At 35.5% G+C, this 17,381-nt stretch overlaps 1 protein-coding gene across 1 annotated transcript; it reads right to left on the bottom strand.

Moving 5' to 3' along the window:
- Positions 1–183: 183 nt before the first annotated feature.
- LOC132550934 (urocanate hydratase-like) lies at positions 184–12,324 on the bottom strand. Its single transcript, XM_060215039.1, has 21 exons — positions 12,199–12,324; positions 11,383–11,513; positions 10,856–11,009; positions 10,121–10,249; positions 9,738–9,799; positions 9,069–9,135; positions 8,795–8,851; positions 7,506–7,592; positions 7,102–7,253; positions 6,635–6,743; positions 6,040–6,110; positions 4,620–4,717; positions 4,210–4,318; positions 3,672–3,760; positions 3,465–3,535; positions 3,077–3,175; positions 2,692–2,791; positions 1,792–1,873; positions 939–987; positions 636–686; positions 184–327 (listed from the first exon to the last, which is right to left on the bottom strand). Exons 1-21 carry the CDS (start codon positions 12,322–12,324, stop codon positions 184–186), a joined length of 2,037 nt encoding a protein of 678 aa, XP_060071022.1.
- Positions 12,325–17,381: the final 5,057 nt, after the last annotated feature.

Genomic DNA, 17,381 nt, shown 5'->3' with positions numbered 1-17,381 from the left:
TGTGCCTGCATTGAATGCCAATTGTGTTACAAACTGGATGCATTATTTGTAATTAGGAAATGAGCGATTTCATCGATTGCAACAAATGTCTTATTGGTTTTATGGAAAAGAACCAAGATGTCGTCGACATCACACGGAGGCAAACTCTTTCTGAAGGACTGTTTTGTCATATTGCCTATGACGTCACGCGTTGCCGAGAGCTTTATCAAGGATAGTTTTGTCTTCTACATGGTGCGGTAATGTGACCTTCAACTTTGGATTGTCATCCATAATCCGACAAATGGTTTCCTGTGCTCGATTATTTCCGGACCAACACCGTCTTGCTACCTACGAAGAGTAAAACAGTTTCAAAAGTGCAATTTCTAGTGCTTTGGGAATTGAAATACATCGTTATATTCTATGCTGGATGGGAGAAACAAGTTTTACCCGAAACCTGTTTCCATCTTATGTAGAGGTTCATTACAAATGTCAGTTCTTCGATCATATGAGGTCACTTACATTTAGACAGCCCATTCTTTGACTTTTTGAGGATTCACCCTAAATACACATCTTTGACCTTGTAAGGATACTTCTGAGACGCATTCATCCAACTACAAGAATCCATTCTTTTTGTTTTTCCTTGTGGGAATACTTACTCCGTTCGACACGTCCCAGGCCAGCATACGCTCCGCCCGTTGGCGAACCTCCTGAGGTGTAAATAAGCATGTAAAGTGAAAATGAAATGAAATTCATGATCATTCAGGAGATTTTGTCTCATATTTACCTACTGTAATACAATTACCATAATGAGTAAGGTCCCCATACGTATTATCTTTTATTCATATTTTACTCTCATTGCATTGATTATGAGCTGGAATAACTTGCTAATATTTCAAAGATGAAATAAGATTTAATCCGTCTGTTACAGAAGTAATCGTTTTGTTAATGTGCTTCCCTACCTCTGATCCGTCTAACACAAGACCAAACCCTCCATTGATCACCTCGCCCCTGCAGGAAAGTAACATCTTTAGTTATCGATATATGTAATGTTTAGATCATAGAGGACACACGAGTAGTTATCATTACGACAGTTTTCGACGTGCCGATAGTGCCCATAGCGCTGATTATATTACATAGAAATACAGTTTTCTCTAAACACAGCTACATAGACATAATGTACCGGACAAATGGTTAATAATGATTTGAAAATTGAAAATACGTACAAAATAAGGAATGAAAGTGTTCCCAAAGTACGGGAATTGAAAACCATGAAGCATGAAAAGGTAAAAATTGGAAATTTTGAATTCAGGAAGATTATAAAATAATGTTTATTATGGATATGTATTCAAAACCGGATGAGTTGTTTGTGTGAACACTGGGAAGTAATAAATAAGATGTCTCGTACATGTATTTCTAAGGTTATGAAAGGATTCAATGACAAGACTTTTTCGGTTATCATTTTTATTTAGCGCATGGAGGTGAGATTTCTAGGTAATTTACAAATATACATATATTCAAATGAAGCATATCATACAGCTAACATCGTCTTATTGAAGACCATCCCATTGGTGAATGTTTATTGTGACGTCACAGTTTTAACCATTAGCCTGTTATTAAGTGACATGACGTAATTTAATTCGCATGTAGTAGTGAAAATTTTGCCATAAATAAAATCACCACATGAATGCATTGAAAGATGACGCTTCTCATAATTTCTTTCAGCATACGTAAACTCCATACTTAAAGCAATTCATGTGAAAACTGTAAATGGGATTTTATTTCTTTCCGTGATATTACATTGAATTAACTTACCAGCCGACACCACCTCCATTGTGAAGAGCTACCCACGTAGCTCCCCTGAATGCGTCACCGATTGCATTCTGAACTGCCATGTCTGTAAAAAACATAAACGACAATTAAATCTATAAATCGTTGGTACACGTTGTACACATATTTCACGATATATCTTTACACATTCATCAAATACAAAATATGAAGATCAATTCATAATGTACATCATGCAATCAAATGGCAGTGTGGGACATTGATGAAAAATCCCAAACATCCATGAACAGAAATCTGTACTTTTTGGTTTGTCATGTGATGTAGGCTTTTCCAGCCTGCAGGGTAAGCAATGGATTTTGCCTTGGTTTGGCGCCAGTCCGTCAGTGATCCGTCCGTGATCCGTCCGATGTTACACGTTCTCTTTAAATGACTTCTCATTAACTGAAAGGACATGAGCCAAAAATCCTCGACCAGTATCATGCTGAGGTAAAGGGTTTTAGGTTTCTTCAAAGGAATTACCTTTACTCCTTTCCGTGGTTTCCGCAGTGAAATAAATCAACAGCTTGAAATGACTTTACCATGAACAAAAATGGAAAAAAGGATCATGCCATTTGGCCAGTAGCAAGCTGGGGTGAAAGTTCAAACGTACAAAAGATCAACCCTTTTTCATCTCACATGGGTCTAGTGTAAATTTCACAATAAACAAGTGGGCGAGATATTTATTAGGCCATTAGCATGCTAGAATAAAGGATATTCATGTATTTTGCAAAATATGACGTATGTCATCAATTGGAATTTATAACATTTAATTGAACCTGCTCTTTGCAAAGTTTCAAATATAAATATAACACACAATCGCCACAGCATGTGAACCACAACCGAATAGAATGGGAAACGGTTGCGGTCTGTTTGTTTAGAATAAATTACCTGCTGTAAATGCTGACCCGTCATAAATGTTGGATGTTTCCCTGAATGGACTGTCTGTACCACTGACATCATGATGATCGCGACTCAACACCACTGGACCCTGTCAACATACACTATATTGTTATCTGAACTTATTAATTCACGTTAATATTTCTATTCACAGAATGATCAATACTTCATGCTTTATGTGGAAATCTTAAACGTTTGTATCATGGACACAGGAATATTGTTTTGTCTGTGACTTGTTTTTGTTTCCCCACCCCCAAACGCCCTCTCCCTTTTTTGAATGCATTCATTAAAGCTATGTACCGACAAGTATTATTTTTCATGTAATATAAGGCAGAATATTACAAATGGGAAAAAAAATGAAACATTAAATATATACCTTTAGTTTCCTCTCAGCCACTGCGTCATTGAAGGCTGTCGCAATCGCTATCCTACCTTTTTGGTCGGAATATAGAATTCTCGCCTGTGATCCTACAACCTAAAATAATATGACGATGCATAACACTTTTCAGTATATTTGGACTACTTTTAACAATGGGATTGCATTATTGTATGGAATGGGTTTTTTACCAGATGAAATCATCACCATGCTTACATCTATAGTGAATTGCTTATAAATACAAATTCATATAGTCGCTGTTTTGCAAATTGCAAAAAGACAGCTAAGGTATTGCCATCCGTCAGTAATTAGTAAGACATTTGTTACGTAACAAGATAGCTGGATTTATTTATGTAGTTTGATGGTTTTGTATCATGCAATGTCGTACCAATTTGTTGTTTTTCGCCTCTTTAATCCATCTGATATTATCATTGTATTGCTGCTTGATTCCTTCTGGAACTGAAAAAAAAAATTGTCAAATGACAAACCGTGTCTTGAAATAATATTGGATATTTTCACACTCATTGTCTTGTTAAAAAGCACTCTACATGTTAACTGTTCAATTTCAAAAGTGTATCATAGTTACTCTGACTACCTCCTTTGTTGATGATGTCCTCCAGTATCGACGTCGTTATTTCGTCAGTTTTTTCAAGGTCAGACGGATCGCCAGATGTACACACCCATCTGTAAATGTAAATGATGTCAACGTTGTTCTTATTGGGGAACGTGACATTACTTGATATGGCTAACCAAGAGAGACACAATGAGTTTCGTTTATAGAGCAGAATGTGCTTGCTTTTCATGAACATTTGGTCTTGTATTGTCACAGAAATATCCATATCAATCGTTCTCTTGTTCATAGTTTTCCATTATTTCATAGATTTTAAAGTTTGAATTAAGATTCTTTTAAGACGTTTTTTATTGATCATTAGTATTAAAAGCAATGACATAACTTGACGTACTGCTAGAAAAATTGTAAAGAAACATTTGAAGAAAGAAAGTAAGATATAAAAGATACTTGCTTAAACATATAAGGTATTAAACCTTGGATAGTCATGGTCAGTCCATGAAATGAAATATAGTTCATTGTTTCAAACGTTTATCAGAAATTCGAATAGCGTTGCTGTAACTACCTGAATGGACCAAACCCTAGAGAGAATATGTCGCCCATGATGTCCTGTACGTAGGAAGGGTATCTGAACAATGTTCCATTCAGTCCCTGTTGACGACCCACATCAGCTCCTTAAATGTTAACATGTTACATAACATATTAGCTTCGATACGGGAACAAATCGACGTGCCATCCTGACCAAAGACAATGTCTCGACTTCATTAATTCAATTTCCCACTAATTGTTTTTCGTGGTTTCCTTAAATGACTAGTACCAAAAACAAGCGCACCCATGTAAATTTAGTCTGAGATTGGAATACACTTTGTTCATAATTTGAAAAGTCAATGATAATTCCAAATTCGAACTGATCATGTTATGGTTATTATGGCGTGATGAGGTGAAGGTGAAAGGATCTATTAAAGAAAAGTGTACCTGCTCTGTCGGCTTCCAGTAAAAAAGCATTCCCATAATCCCAGAAATACATCCCTCTGTCAGCAAGCTTGTTTATGGCAGCAATGTGTCTTCGAAGGCTGAAAAGGTACCGATGAACTCAGACACAGATATATATGAGATAAGTTACACCCAACTCAATATCAAACAAGTTTTGTTGAAAAATACCATACACTACCAAACGGCAGCATTACCAATCCATCAACCCAATAACAATCAACAGGCATGACATTCGATCAACCAAACAATGTCATATAGGACAATACATTAGTCTCAACCGTCTGTAATGACTTAACTAAGTCATACAGGACCAAACTGTAGTCTTAACATTTCATTTCATTTCATAAAATTTTATTAACATGATGTTAAGTCAAAAGGATTGAATAACAGGCAATGTCTATATAAATTCTCTCCATACATGGCCGAGTAATGAATTAAATAATGAATCATAGATTGACAAGAAATGGAAAATAAATAAACACAGAAAAGAGAAACAAATTAATATCATTAAAGGGGGGTAACTCTTACAAAATATCTTGCACACGCCTTACACACATACACAGATAAACAAGTACGTGTACACATTAGAAATACATTAATTTAGCATATATATACAATTTCTATAATCAGAAATTGGCAGACTCAGACCAAAAGTCCATGTGCAGTATATTGCACAGGTCCCTGCTGACAACAAGTGGTAAAGAGTGAAGAATAGCAAATTCTTTATAAAGTATTTAAAGAGTACAATTTATTTATACATGTAATAGTTGGACTTGCTCAACTGGAATCCACAAAGAGTAATATCAATTCATTAATTTAATTTAATTGAACATCTTGGCTTTTTAAGTCATAGAAAGATTAAAACAATGGGTTTTTCCAAACAAATAAGTACATTTGTATTTGTCTATTTGTAGGCCCACCACAATCAGGACAGCCACGAAGAAGAATGTTTACACCAATATAGTTATGATTGCTATATCTATTAAGTGAAGTGAAAAGAATATTTCTTTGGTAGTTATAACGGGGACGTTCCAGAAAGTAATGAGATACTGTTTCATGTCCAGCAGAGCAGTTACAAGCTGGACTATTAATAAGATGGTCATGGTGTAAATCAAAATTTAAATTACTACACGAGTTTCTAGATTGACAGTTTACATTTCATCAGCCCAATCAAATCAACAGACACAAGATTCCATCAACTCTTTCATACAAGGTCATACATACGTCTAAACATACGATCAACCCAGTAATGTGATACAGGACCACACAATAGTATATACAGCCTACATGTACCCAACGTCATTAAAGATCAAAATGTAGACTTAACAGTCCATCGACATAAGGTATACAAGACCAAACAGGCAACGTAGTAACTATATTTATAAATATTTTAAAACACTACCTTTCTTGGACCAGATTTTTAAATCGTATAGGATCTTCGTGCATGGTAGTCAGTGCTTCCTCATAGGAAATCTAGGACGAAATATATCGCACACTGATAGATTCAGAGTAATATACATGACAGCACAGGCATTATTGGCAAATGCTTCCACTCCACGATTACGAATAACATGGATTCATTTCAGTTATACTTTTGATTAAAGACCATGGTTTAGTCGTCCTGTTTAGAGACCGAAAAATTGAAGAATAGGTACAGATGAATGACGTATTTACGCTTATTTAAGAGTTTCTTTACTTGCATCATAAAGGTCTAATTATATTAAATGACAATACTTGCCTCTACTTTCAATACATTATAATTCAAATTGATAACGTTATTTTTATGTTTCTCATGCTAAATGACATACATCATTGTAATTGATACTGTAACTAGCCATGGTAAAAGGAATGATCGATAAAACAGAGAACATCATTACAGCTGTTTATATACTCAGACGTAAGCGGACATTCCAACCAATGAATAATGTAAAATATCTATACAAAAACACGCTGTGTGGTTAGATTTGGATCTATAAAGCGATTACACCAGATCGTACCTGTACAGGGTAGTATCCGCCGAGGTATGGATTGTGGCATGATGTCTGGTCTGACCCAAGATCCACTAACATATCTCCAGTATTCTCATATTCGTACACTAATCTCTCCCTGGTAATTTCATATAAAAAAATCGATCTCATCAGAACCAGGTACAACTACAAATATCCAACAATTTCTTGAACTCTCATCATTGGATAGTTTATATGCATGTATATTTCAAAGTTATTTATTTTGTTTTTTGAATAATACAAAGCTAGATTTAAAATGGGAACGCACGAGAGCTACATAACTGACATTATTTAAAAACGGAAGTCATTTTACATGGACGTTATTAATGTAATGGGATTCATCTCCTCACGCTTATAAAGGTGTGCCTCTTTTACCATTTTATAATGGAGCTAAGTATACATTTATTTTACATTTGAATACAAAGCAACAATACATTTCTAAAAAGTAATTCCATTACCATATGTCAACGACATTTCCATGGTAGCCCAAACTCAAAGTTCTCTTTTGTTTCCGCGCCTGACGAAGGATCGCCATGCATTCGTCTAGGTTGTCGGTGACTTGCATCAACCAGCCTTGTTTGTATCGTTTATCCAATGCCTCTCTGCTGACCTGAAACGGGACAATTTATTCTACTTCAACGTTTAAAATAATTAAGGACAACAACTATTGAAAACGTACAAGGAAATTATCTTCGTATTGCAGCAGTTATCTTTGACTTCATCAACAAAAAATACCATGTAAATCTTCAATGTCGGTCTTGCCCAAGAATCATATGTTCCCAAAACTGGAGGTGGAACCATTTTATTTTTGACACATTTACTGCATTGACGGTGAATGACTACCTTACAGTGTTTCGATTACCTCTGCCACAAGTCCAATACAGCCACAGATAGCCGCTGCCTTGGGCTGGGCCCCGCTCATTCCTCCGAGTCCGGATGTGACAAATACCTAGCATGTAAACAGTTAGTACACTTGCACATAGCATGAGAATGAAAAGAAAAATTATGCGAAGCTAAAAAGGAGTATAAATCACATAACGACCACAGTCATATCTATATGATCTACATCATGAAGTAAAAGCCGTAAATTAACATCATCACAAGACCCATCGGCCGTAACGCTCACCTGAATTATTGAAAAAAAATATTTCAGTCACTTCGAGTGATTTCTATTGATTACTATCAATCTGCCATTCCATACCCATACCTCTAACCAGGTTTAAATTATTTTCGATTGCTGTTTAATGCAAATTTTGAAAAAAAAAAACCCACCTTAGATTCTTTCGTCTATGTAGAGTATTTGATTCTTTCAATTCTAGGTATTAAAAAGAAGTTTCAGTTAATTTGATCTTTTCTGGCATCACCCATCAGCTCTTGGGGCCAGTCAGTGTATATATGTGCATATCATTAAATTGCCATGCGCACTGATAGGTCTAAATTTGTATTATTTCTATGGAATGATAATTTAACAAATCATGTGCGAAAGGGTTATTTCCCTATACACGTATAAATTAAGTTAATCCCCTCCCCAGGGGTCAGGAAACTCATAAATTTTGTAAAGCACTTTTAGACCGTTCCATAAGAGCATTTGATTTTATGTCTGGGAATCGAGAAAAAAAATAAGACCTTAGTCAATTCTTAATTTTGTGGCTCCATACACCAACCTCTGGTGTCAATCTCGCCCAATATGCCTATGCCAGCAAACTGCCATATTATTATTTAAATTGAGAAGATACCATTTATTGATTTTATCACAATTGACCCTTGTGACATTGAAAGTAGGTAAATATTATCCATTTGAACAAACTTGGTAGCCATTCATCGCAGCATGCTACATGCCAAATATCAGCATCCTTGGCTTAGTGGTTATTAAAAAGACTTAAACGACGATGGACAAAGGGCGATTGGAAAAGGTCACTTGAGAATTCTGATCAACTTTCTTCAACATCAGTAACTTTTCTTTTATAGGATATGGGATTAACCTAATTTTAAAAGCTAGTAAGAAGTACAAATGTACTAGAATTTGCAGTTTAAGGAGATTGGAAGTTAAACGAGTTGGATTTATGACAAAATTTGTTTTGCTTGCAATTACTATAATACCTTTGAAAGTATTTCGGTTATAGATGTTAATATTAAAACCTGTATGTTTACCTTGCCTGCCATGTCCGTTATACCTAGGTGTTTTCTTGCAGCGTTAAGAATAGTAAGCTACAATAAAAAAGCACACGTGTAACGCTTCAAAATGATAGTTATTCGTTAATTAAGTGTGGAAAATAAACGTGTGAAATTAGATTTATTAAGATATATCTGAAAAGGATAATTGTACCCACGTAATTTTGATTCTTGACATCTATAGTGTATCTGTTGCTTGGTTTGTTTTGTTTTATTTATTTGATAATTAGTATACTTTGCAGTGTCAGCTTACCGTGGTACCATGAACTATCCCCTGTGGTCCTATGTAACAGTAACTACCAGCAGTCATCTGTCCATACCTATACCACCGCACACGACAAATATGTGTAAGATTTTGTAACTATGACAAATGTGAATAAATGAATGATTTGCAATGAGACTCCTTAAAATAATGATAATACAAAGTAAGGTATTACCGAAATAAAACCTGCAATAAACTCCAGTATACATATCTCGTATACTAGAATTTTTGTTTGTTAAATACGACACGACTGTTAATGTCCTCGCCATTATATGGTCGATTCGTCAACTTTTTGACTCCCATTTCCTTATAGTGTCGTGTCCATGGATAGAGATATAGATTGAACAGAGTGTTAGTAAGTATAAAAATGAGAAAATGCTAGTTCTTTTTTGGTTAAGGTCGGGTTTTCACTTCCAGACCTGTTCTTTTGTTCAAGAGATTTCAGTTTAAACTCCTTTTCATCAAGTTCTTTATGGCACGATTGAGCTAGTTAAGCTATACATGAATTTAAGTCTTGTCGGCAGGGTAATTCGGGTTAATATTGTGCATTTATGTTTTCCTTTCTCTTTTTACTGCAATAGTTAATATAAAGAAGTTTTTATCACCATGTGCTGTAGTTCTTTAATTGTCAATTAAACAAACAAAGAAATTTTAACTTACATCGTGACCCCTAGTGCAAACATCTTCTCGTAATCCTGTCTTGATGAGTAATTTGGTATAACCTATTGAAGTATTGGTTCATTTATTACATTTTAAATAATGTAACAACGTATTTAAATGGATATTAAAACAGAAACTGAACACATATGAACTTAGACGCTAAACTTTGTTGCTGTTGATTTGTTCAAACTTTTAAGCAAGCACCAGGAAAAAGGCGTCTACCATGGATTAATGTTTATTCTAAAGACATATCAATTCCTTCTCTTTCTGATCAGATAAGATAATCTTGATCTTGTACGCTGACGACATTGACAGTGTATTTACAAGTAATGACATCTTGGTTGTATTTTACAATGAATTACCCATTTCTATATTCAACATACCATGCCATTGGTAATGACCAATCGGGGTGCTGATGTACTACTAGGGAACAGGCCAAGGGGATGTCCAGAATTCATTACCAACGTCTGATCGTCTGTCATCTCCGACAAGTATTTCATCACCAACCAAAACTAAGAAGGAGACAGAAGCTTGCTCGTAATATATATATATATACCATTGTACCATTATCAAATGTTAGCTGGTTATCCTGGGAATTGGGGTTGCTAACTGAACAAAGGCAAATTCAGCGAGAAGCCCTAAACTTCTAAACTGAAATTGCTCTTAACCAACTGACATTCACATCCTTTGAATGCCAACGCCAACAAGTTCATTGTTTAACTGGCAGGTAGCGAAAAGGTTCATGTAATAAATGTTTTTTCTGTAGCAATGACACCTTTGATATTCTTATCTTTTATAATACATGTTTTAGTACCATTTTATCTCGTATGATCGCCAGAAACAAAACTCATAACGAACTCTTATTTCAAAATAGTACCCACCGTGTCATTATGTTATTTACATGTATGTATTTATATATATATATATATGATCAATGAAGTAATAGCGACAGTACGGACAAGCGAATTGTCAAATTTTCGAGGAAACTTGTCCCTTTATCTAGACACAAAATTTATATAAACTACATCACATACATAGAGCATAAAACAAATAAAAGTTACAAATCTAAATCGCGGGCGGTGGTGTAAATTTCATGTAGAGGGATGATGACCTCATACCTGTGCCCAATTGGACAACACCTGTCCATTTCCACCATATGTCACTAACTCCTGTGGGAATTGAGCCACACGTGGGTCAAGGTTGTTTAAAATCATATGCATAATAGCTGCCGCATGTCTATTTCTAGCTGGGATCTCCCCGATAGGAAAAGCCCTGTATAAAAAAGTATATCAAAATGTTTCACAAATGTACCAATGAAATATCCGTTGACAATAATTTATAAGAATAATATAAGACTTTCAGAAATTCCAAAACAGAGCCACCGATCAGAATGATCCGTTGCATACATCTTGTTTGGGAAGACAAATACGCCTTTGCCACATGTGTTACACATTAAAATGCTAAATACATTGAAGAACATCACATATTGGTCATAAATAATATCAAAAACATTAAACTGCCAAGCTAGTCTGTAACATTTCTGGAGCTTTGATCGGATCTTCCTTAATACATCTAGAAGACCCTGTATACATAGGTTAATTGTAATTGCGAAATCTGATGTTGTTACGTTGTATAACAAAGGTACCTCATTTGAATCTGAGGTAGGAATCGGTACATGTATATATGTCCATAATTCTGTAGTTCATCAGCAAACTCTGGTGCCAGCGTCTCGTGTAGATTGGGCGGGAAATATCGCAGCGAGTTTTCCAGCGCTAACTGTAATTATATGTATTTAACGATTGATTAGTAGTTTTATAATTTTATGCCAAAGATCCATGTGATTTCTGTTAGCGTTTACAACACAAACAGGTAAGAAAGCACAGCGGGAAAAAAACGCTCATCTTTCACCAAGTCATCCTCGGTTGACTCATCCGATCGGATGTGCAAAGATAAAACACCTTCCTAGCTCCTAGCGAACTTAAATGCAGGTCGTTGTTACTTCCTTATTAGATGATGAGGTAGTTTAAAGATTTGACAGTAGATGTAAAAGATGATATATTTGTTCTATGCAATTGGAACCGATTGAAGACGGAGATGTTGTCGGTATAGTTGGTGATCAGCATGGGAGATGATATTGCTAGAAACAGATGGTAGGATGGTTTCCATGGGAGATGTGGATGTTGGGGAGGAGGATATAACATCGGCTGTGATCGAGTTGTCTGAGCTGTACATAGTCAGATGTTTAGGAACTGTAGATATTTAAGTGACAAGAAACAGTGGTCGATGATGTTGCTAGATTAGGAACGGAAAGACAGTTAAAACAGTAAAATAAAGGTGGTTTTACTGGTGGGGTATCTATATTGTAATTAAGCATTCCGATATAGTCTTCTGCAAATAAGAAATTAAGGTGAATATGACTCTAAATGGACGAACAAATGTATATCTGCGTTAATCAACATACCCTCTGTTCCTCAGGGGAGAGATCGGGTGTCCTCACGGGAGCGTGTGGCACAGATTCGTCTCTTTCTCTCCTAGGTGGAAGGGGGTCCAGTGGAAGACCCTCACAAATTTCTTTCAACGAGGACATATTCCTTGTCTTTTCCGCTGTTTATTATACCGGTTTAGTGTTCATCCTGTTAAGACGTAATGCTTTATCTGTAATATTGGTCATGAACCTTACTTGCTCTAGATAACCTCATTTAATTCTATAGGTGTAATGTTTACTGTTGGTTTTGTCACGAGCATAGTTATCTTAAAATACTCTTAGTATTAAATTTGCAGTGCGTGGGTATCTATGTATAGACAAAATTAATGACAAGAAATACATTCAGTAGGATATAACGATGATACCAGTTTATTTCCATATCGGATGTAACTGTTGATGATAACATGTGGAATTACCATTGCATGTTTTCTGTCGCTGAATGAAGCAATTCCCTACGCGAAGTTGTAATTTTCATTACATCCATTTCCAGTCTCTGACATGATCGTGGTGCATAAGACGGCGATGACACCACGGAGATAGATCTAAGTCCGTGGTAACACATTGGTAGTGGGTATGTCGGCGTGTGTCAGTGAAGCCATGAATCATGCAGTTCAAAATGTTGATCAACTTGTGTTCATTTTTAAGCAGTGCCGATTTCATGTTAATTTAAATTTGTTTTGACATGTACACAAAGTTTATGTTACCTGATATACCATCCAGCTTCGTATGTTGATATCGTCGTGTTTTTCTCACATCAATGCGTTTGCTGAAAGCAAACGTCATCAACACTACGACAATCATTGTGTTAAAAGGCCTATATCACTAAAGTCACGGTTAATACATCACCATAGATGCATAAACACATTATGTTGAAAATCTGATATTTTCTCACATCGAGACGTTTGCTACAGGCGATAAGACTACAATATCCCTTATGGCCATATCTCTCCGTGGTTGCATGGACATCTTCTTCGTCACCCGTGCAGACTTCCATTTTTTTTAAAATTCTTAGTAGTGAACATCCAGTGCTGTCGGAATTTGGGATCTGATATTTTCTTTAAACAATTTTTTTCTCAACGTCTCCCTTTAATTCAGTTGAGCTTTAACGCTTTAGGTTATGTCCCTTATCCGAGACATACCAGAGTCATGAAACGGTAGTTACTACTTCCTACTATAAGCCTAATAAATGTGTTTCCGTTGCTGTGCTGTTTTGGTCTCCTGTCAGGAATTCCTAATATTTACATTTTGACCCTCGTTTCAATTAATTTATGCTTTGTATGCATGCCTGTGTTCTTATATATTTATGAATATAGTTAAGGAGTTATGTTCTATATCAGAAGAGAAAAACAGGTGTTAGGTCGTAACCAGGACACTATGCATTGGTGTTTGTGTAATAGCCTATAGCTCAGTCCAGCTGTTAAACAAAACCTTTGTCACTACCATTTTAGAAGTAGGAAATCTGGGTTACAGCCTTATTATGAAACTGTTACTCAAGAAGTAAAATTAATAAGTGGATTTTAAAGAACTCCTAAGAGCTTCTGACTAATCTTCACCACATTCTTCTAAACGCATTTGTTCAAGAAAATTTGATTTTTCAGCTCTTTACACTACCATACCCAACTCTTATTTGGAAGAACGCATTCGTTCCCTTGCGCTGAGAGTCTTCTATTCCACGAAAGGTGAACGGCGGTATCAATGTATGGTTGTAAACTATACTAAGCGCATTTCGTCCAAATCAAAGAAGAAATACACGAAGAACGAAATAAAAAGAGTGATCGAGTTTCTGGATGACAACATCTACATCGGGTTTGGTGGTAAGAGTTCCCAATAGGCTATTGACATACTTGTAGGAACTAACTGTGCCCCTGTGTTGTTTGACATGTTTTTGTTTTTATATGAGGCTGAATTTATATAAATTAAAGACATCTTGTCGTTTATTAACAAGAGATTTATTGACCACGTCCATTGTATATACCCACCAGAATTGGAATCAGGGACACAACGGACTTTTCTACATCAGCCATTCTGCCTATCTCGATCTTTTCCTACAACAAAGCCAACATGGACAGCTTTCCATCAAGCTTTATGATATCGCGAATTTTCCAGTTCTTGATAGCATTATCTCTGCATCTACAACCTATGGTATTTCCATGTCACAGCTGATTCGATATTCATGGGCCTGTTTCCATTATAACGATTTTAATGCAGGAAGTCGTCAACTGACGGTCAAGCTCGTAAGACATAGGTTCAAAAGATACAGGTTGATGAAAATTTTGGGGAAGTTTAATCGTCGCCATAGTGATTTTATTGAGATATATTTTATTTCTTTGCGTGATATGAAGCTGGACGTATTTGATACTCGTTAGTTTTCAGAACGCGACATTACGTACTTGGATTGACCAAAGTTAACACGACGGATGTTGTCGTTGAAACGGAAGACCCTTACTCTTCTGGAGCACCTGGTCTTATTCTCATTTTCCTTTTCCAATTGTCTCCTTGTAAACCTTTCTTTTGTTCTTATTTTGCCCTAGTCTTATTGAATTTGAGTTTTGATTATGATTATGTTGACATAAACATATTTTCAATTGTCTAGACATTGAAATGACCTACCAACATTGAACTTATAGTTCATCATGACAACTACTATACATACAGAAAAAACACGTTGAAAAATTATTTTTGATATTTCTTCTACGCTGCATTGTGATATTTGAAAATAAATACTCATTAAAGCTTGTAATTTAGACATTTCTTCTATACATCAAAACTTACACAATGTGAATAAAATAATTTTTCATGCAATGCTTCCTGGGATAAGATGTTTTTACACACAATATTAACGTTTTTCAAAAAATTCAAATTTTGGTTGCCATGGCAACATTAAAACCCGAAAAGAAATAATTTTGTTTTAAAATTCTAACAAATAAGTTTTTTCAGTTTCCAATTATATATTCTGGTGGTTGAGTAAAGTGTTAATTCTCTTATACAAAACTTTTCTTATGTATTGAAATTTAGGCAGACCAAACTGAAATTTTGTGGGCCCATCAAACTCCGATTTCATATTTCCTTAGCGAATGTAACCATTTTTACTTTGATAAAAAGCATTATCTGTAGTATGACTTAAGTTAGCATTCAACAAATTTTAGTTTCATTCGGTGTTGGTGCTGCATAATAGAAAATATCTGGTTTAGATTGCATACGCTAGCGAACACGAATGACCAATGTCATTGTTACGTCTCATAGAAAATCGATTTCATCGACGTATAGCATGTATAAGGATTTGAGTATGAATATGCCGACGATCGTAGTAATTATCTGCAGTCTCTGATACAATATTGAAGGTGCTTTCATATTATTACTTCTCACTTCAATTTAAAGGTCTATACCACCAATACCTAAATTTTTCTTTTTTTTTTTTTTTTTTTACATAGCAGCTTGAACTTTCTTTGTCTGATAGAACACGAATTTCAAAAAATCAGAAATTTTTTTCAGACCTGAATGTCAAAGATCGAGATCAGTTAAAACTATACTGAGAAAGTGACTCAAAATATGTTGGAACTCCACACTGTGTTTCCTTTCCAACAGGGCTTACTAGAGATGAAATGCACCTGAATTTCAGTATGTCCATTATTGACATTCTCTTTTTTAAAGTTAATGATTTGGGTCTCATGAAATTTCCACCAAATTACCCGTATAAATGAACTAACGAGCTTAACCAGATTTGAATTTCAACATGTACACAAAGTTTTTAAGTGAAGCCAGTGTCCCTGTCTCATTTGCAGTCTACAAAGATATCTCTGGATATTAGTGGTAATGCATTAAACGTGTATATGGTAACATAAATGACTCAAATTATACGCTCGACACACATGTGTATATCATATTATTATCATAACAACTAAAGAACTTTTTAATTTTGCTTAAAATTGTGGTCTCGTGAAGAAGCGCCTTTTAAAAAATATTACAGTCTATAACCCCTATTATACGACGCAAATTTGCTTATATATGCAAATTTACACACGAGTAAATTTACGCACATAAGTAAAAGTCAATTTGCTATGCGTTAATAAGAGATTTATGTACCGCCAGTAAATCCCCAAATGGAGATGGACCGATTCAGACTGGTGAATTTTCACAGAAAAAGGATATTCCCTTGCTGTTTGGGAATAGGACTAGCTATTGGATGTTCCCGAATCAAGGAAACTAGAAGGAAAGTCCGATTCACTGAATGGTACGACAGAACCGTAATTAATGACTTTAAGGACAAATATTGGTATGATTTTTTTCGAATGAAAAAGGAAACATTCTTAAAATTTTGTGAAAAATTGGAAAATGCTTTGACCCCGGCACGCATATTTCCATCATAGCTCCTAAGCATTCCTATGGAGACTACTTGAAAGGGTTTTACTCCTTGATTTTGCAGGGTGTTTGGGACCACAGCTATATCTTTAGAGACATAAATACAGGTTGGCCAGGAAGGGTCCATGATGCAAATTCGGAAATTTATCTCAAAGGAGATAATGGCTCCTTGTTTCCAGAGTGGCGAAAGCCATTTGGGGAAAGTACTATGCCAGTAGTTATTCTTGTCGACCCAGCGTATCCTTTGAAGACTTGGCTTTTGAAGCCATATACCAACAGATCTACCCTTACAGAAATTCAGTCTACTTTCAACTATCGTTTAAGTAGAGCACGAATGACCATTGAAAATTCGTTTGGTCGTTTGAAAGGCGTTATGTTTACAGACTTATATTTTTCCCGCCAAAGCACACACAACCATAACAACGCTTAAAATAGAGACTGATGCAATACACATGACAAAATACTTACATAAGTAAATTTGCTGCGTGTTCATACGACAAAATTTACACAAGGGAGCAAATCATTTGCGACAACATGTATGCAAAAGTTAATTTGCACCTAGTCCTGACCAGGTGCAAATTTACTTAACTGTGCAGTGTTGAGTAGTGTGTGATTAAAAGCCCGGACAAACCTATTTCTTTTATATAGGTCAAAGGTCACAATTGAGGTGGCGGTTACATGACACAAAGTCCTGTATGATTCTCCAGTCACAAATACTTTAAAAGAAACATTTTGTTTGATGTAGGTCAAATGTCAAAATGTAGTAAAAATGGCCTCCTTTCCATACGTGACACGTCGCC

This window comes from Ylistrum balloti, unplaced genomic scaffold (genome assembly GCF_031769215.1).
Source record: "Ylistrum balloti isolate Yb309-2 unplaced genomic scaffold, AGI_CSIRO_Ybal_v1 Utg369624, whole genome shotgun sequence".
Taxonomy (NCBI): domain Eukaryota; kingdom Metazoa; phylum Mollusca; class Bivalvia; order Pectinida; family Pectinidae; genus Ylistrum; species Ylistrum balloti.
The sequence above is the reverse complement of the archived record's forward strand: the minus strand, read 5'-3'. Positions and strand labels throughout refer to the sequence as shown.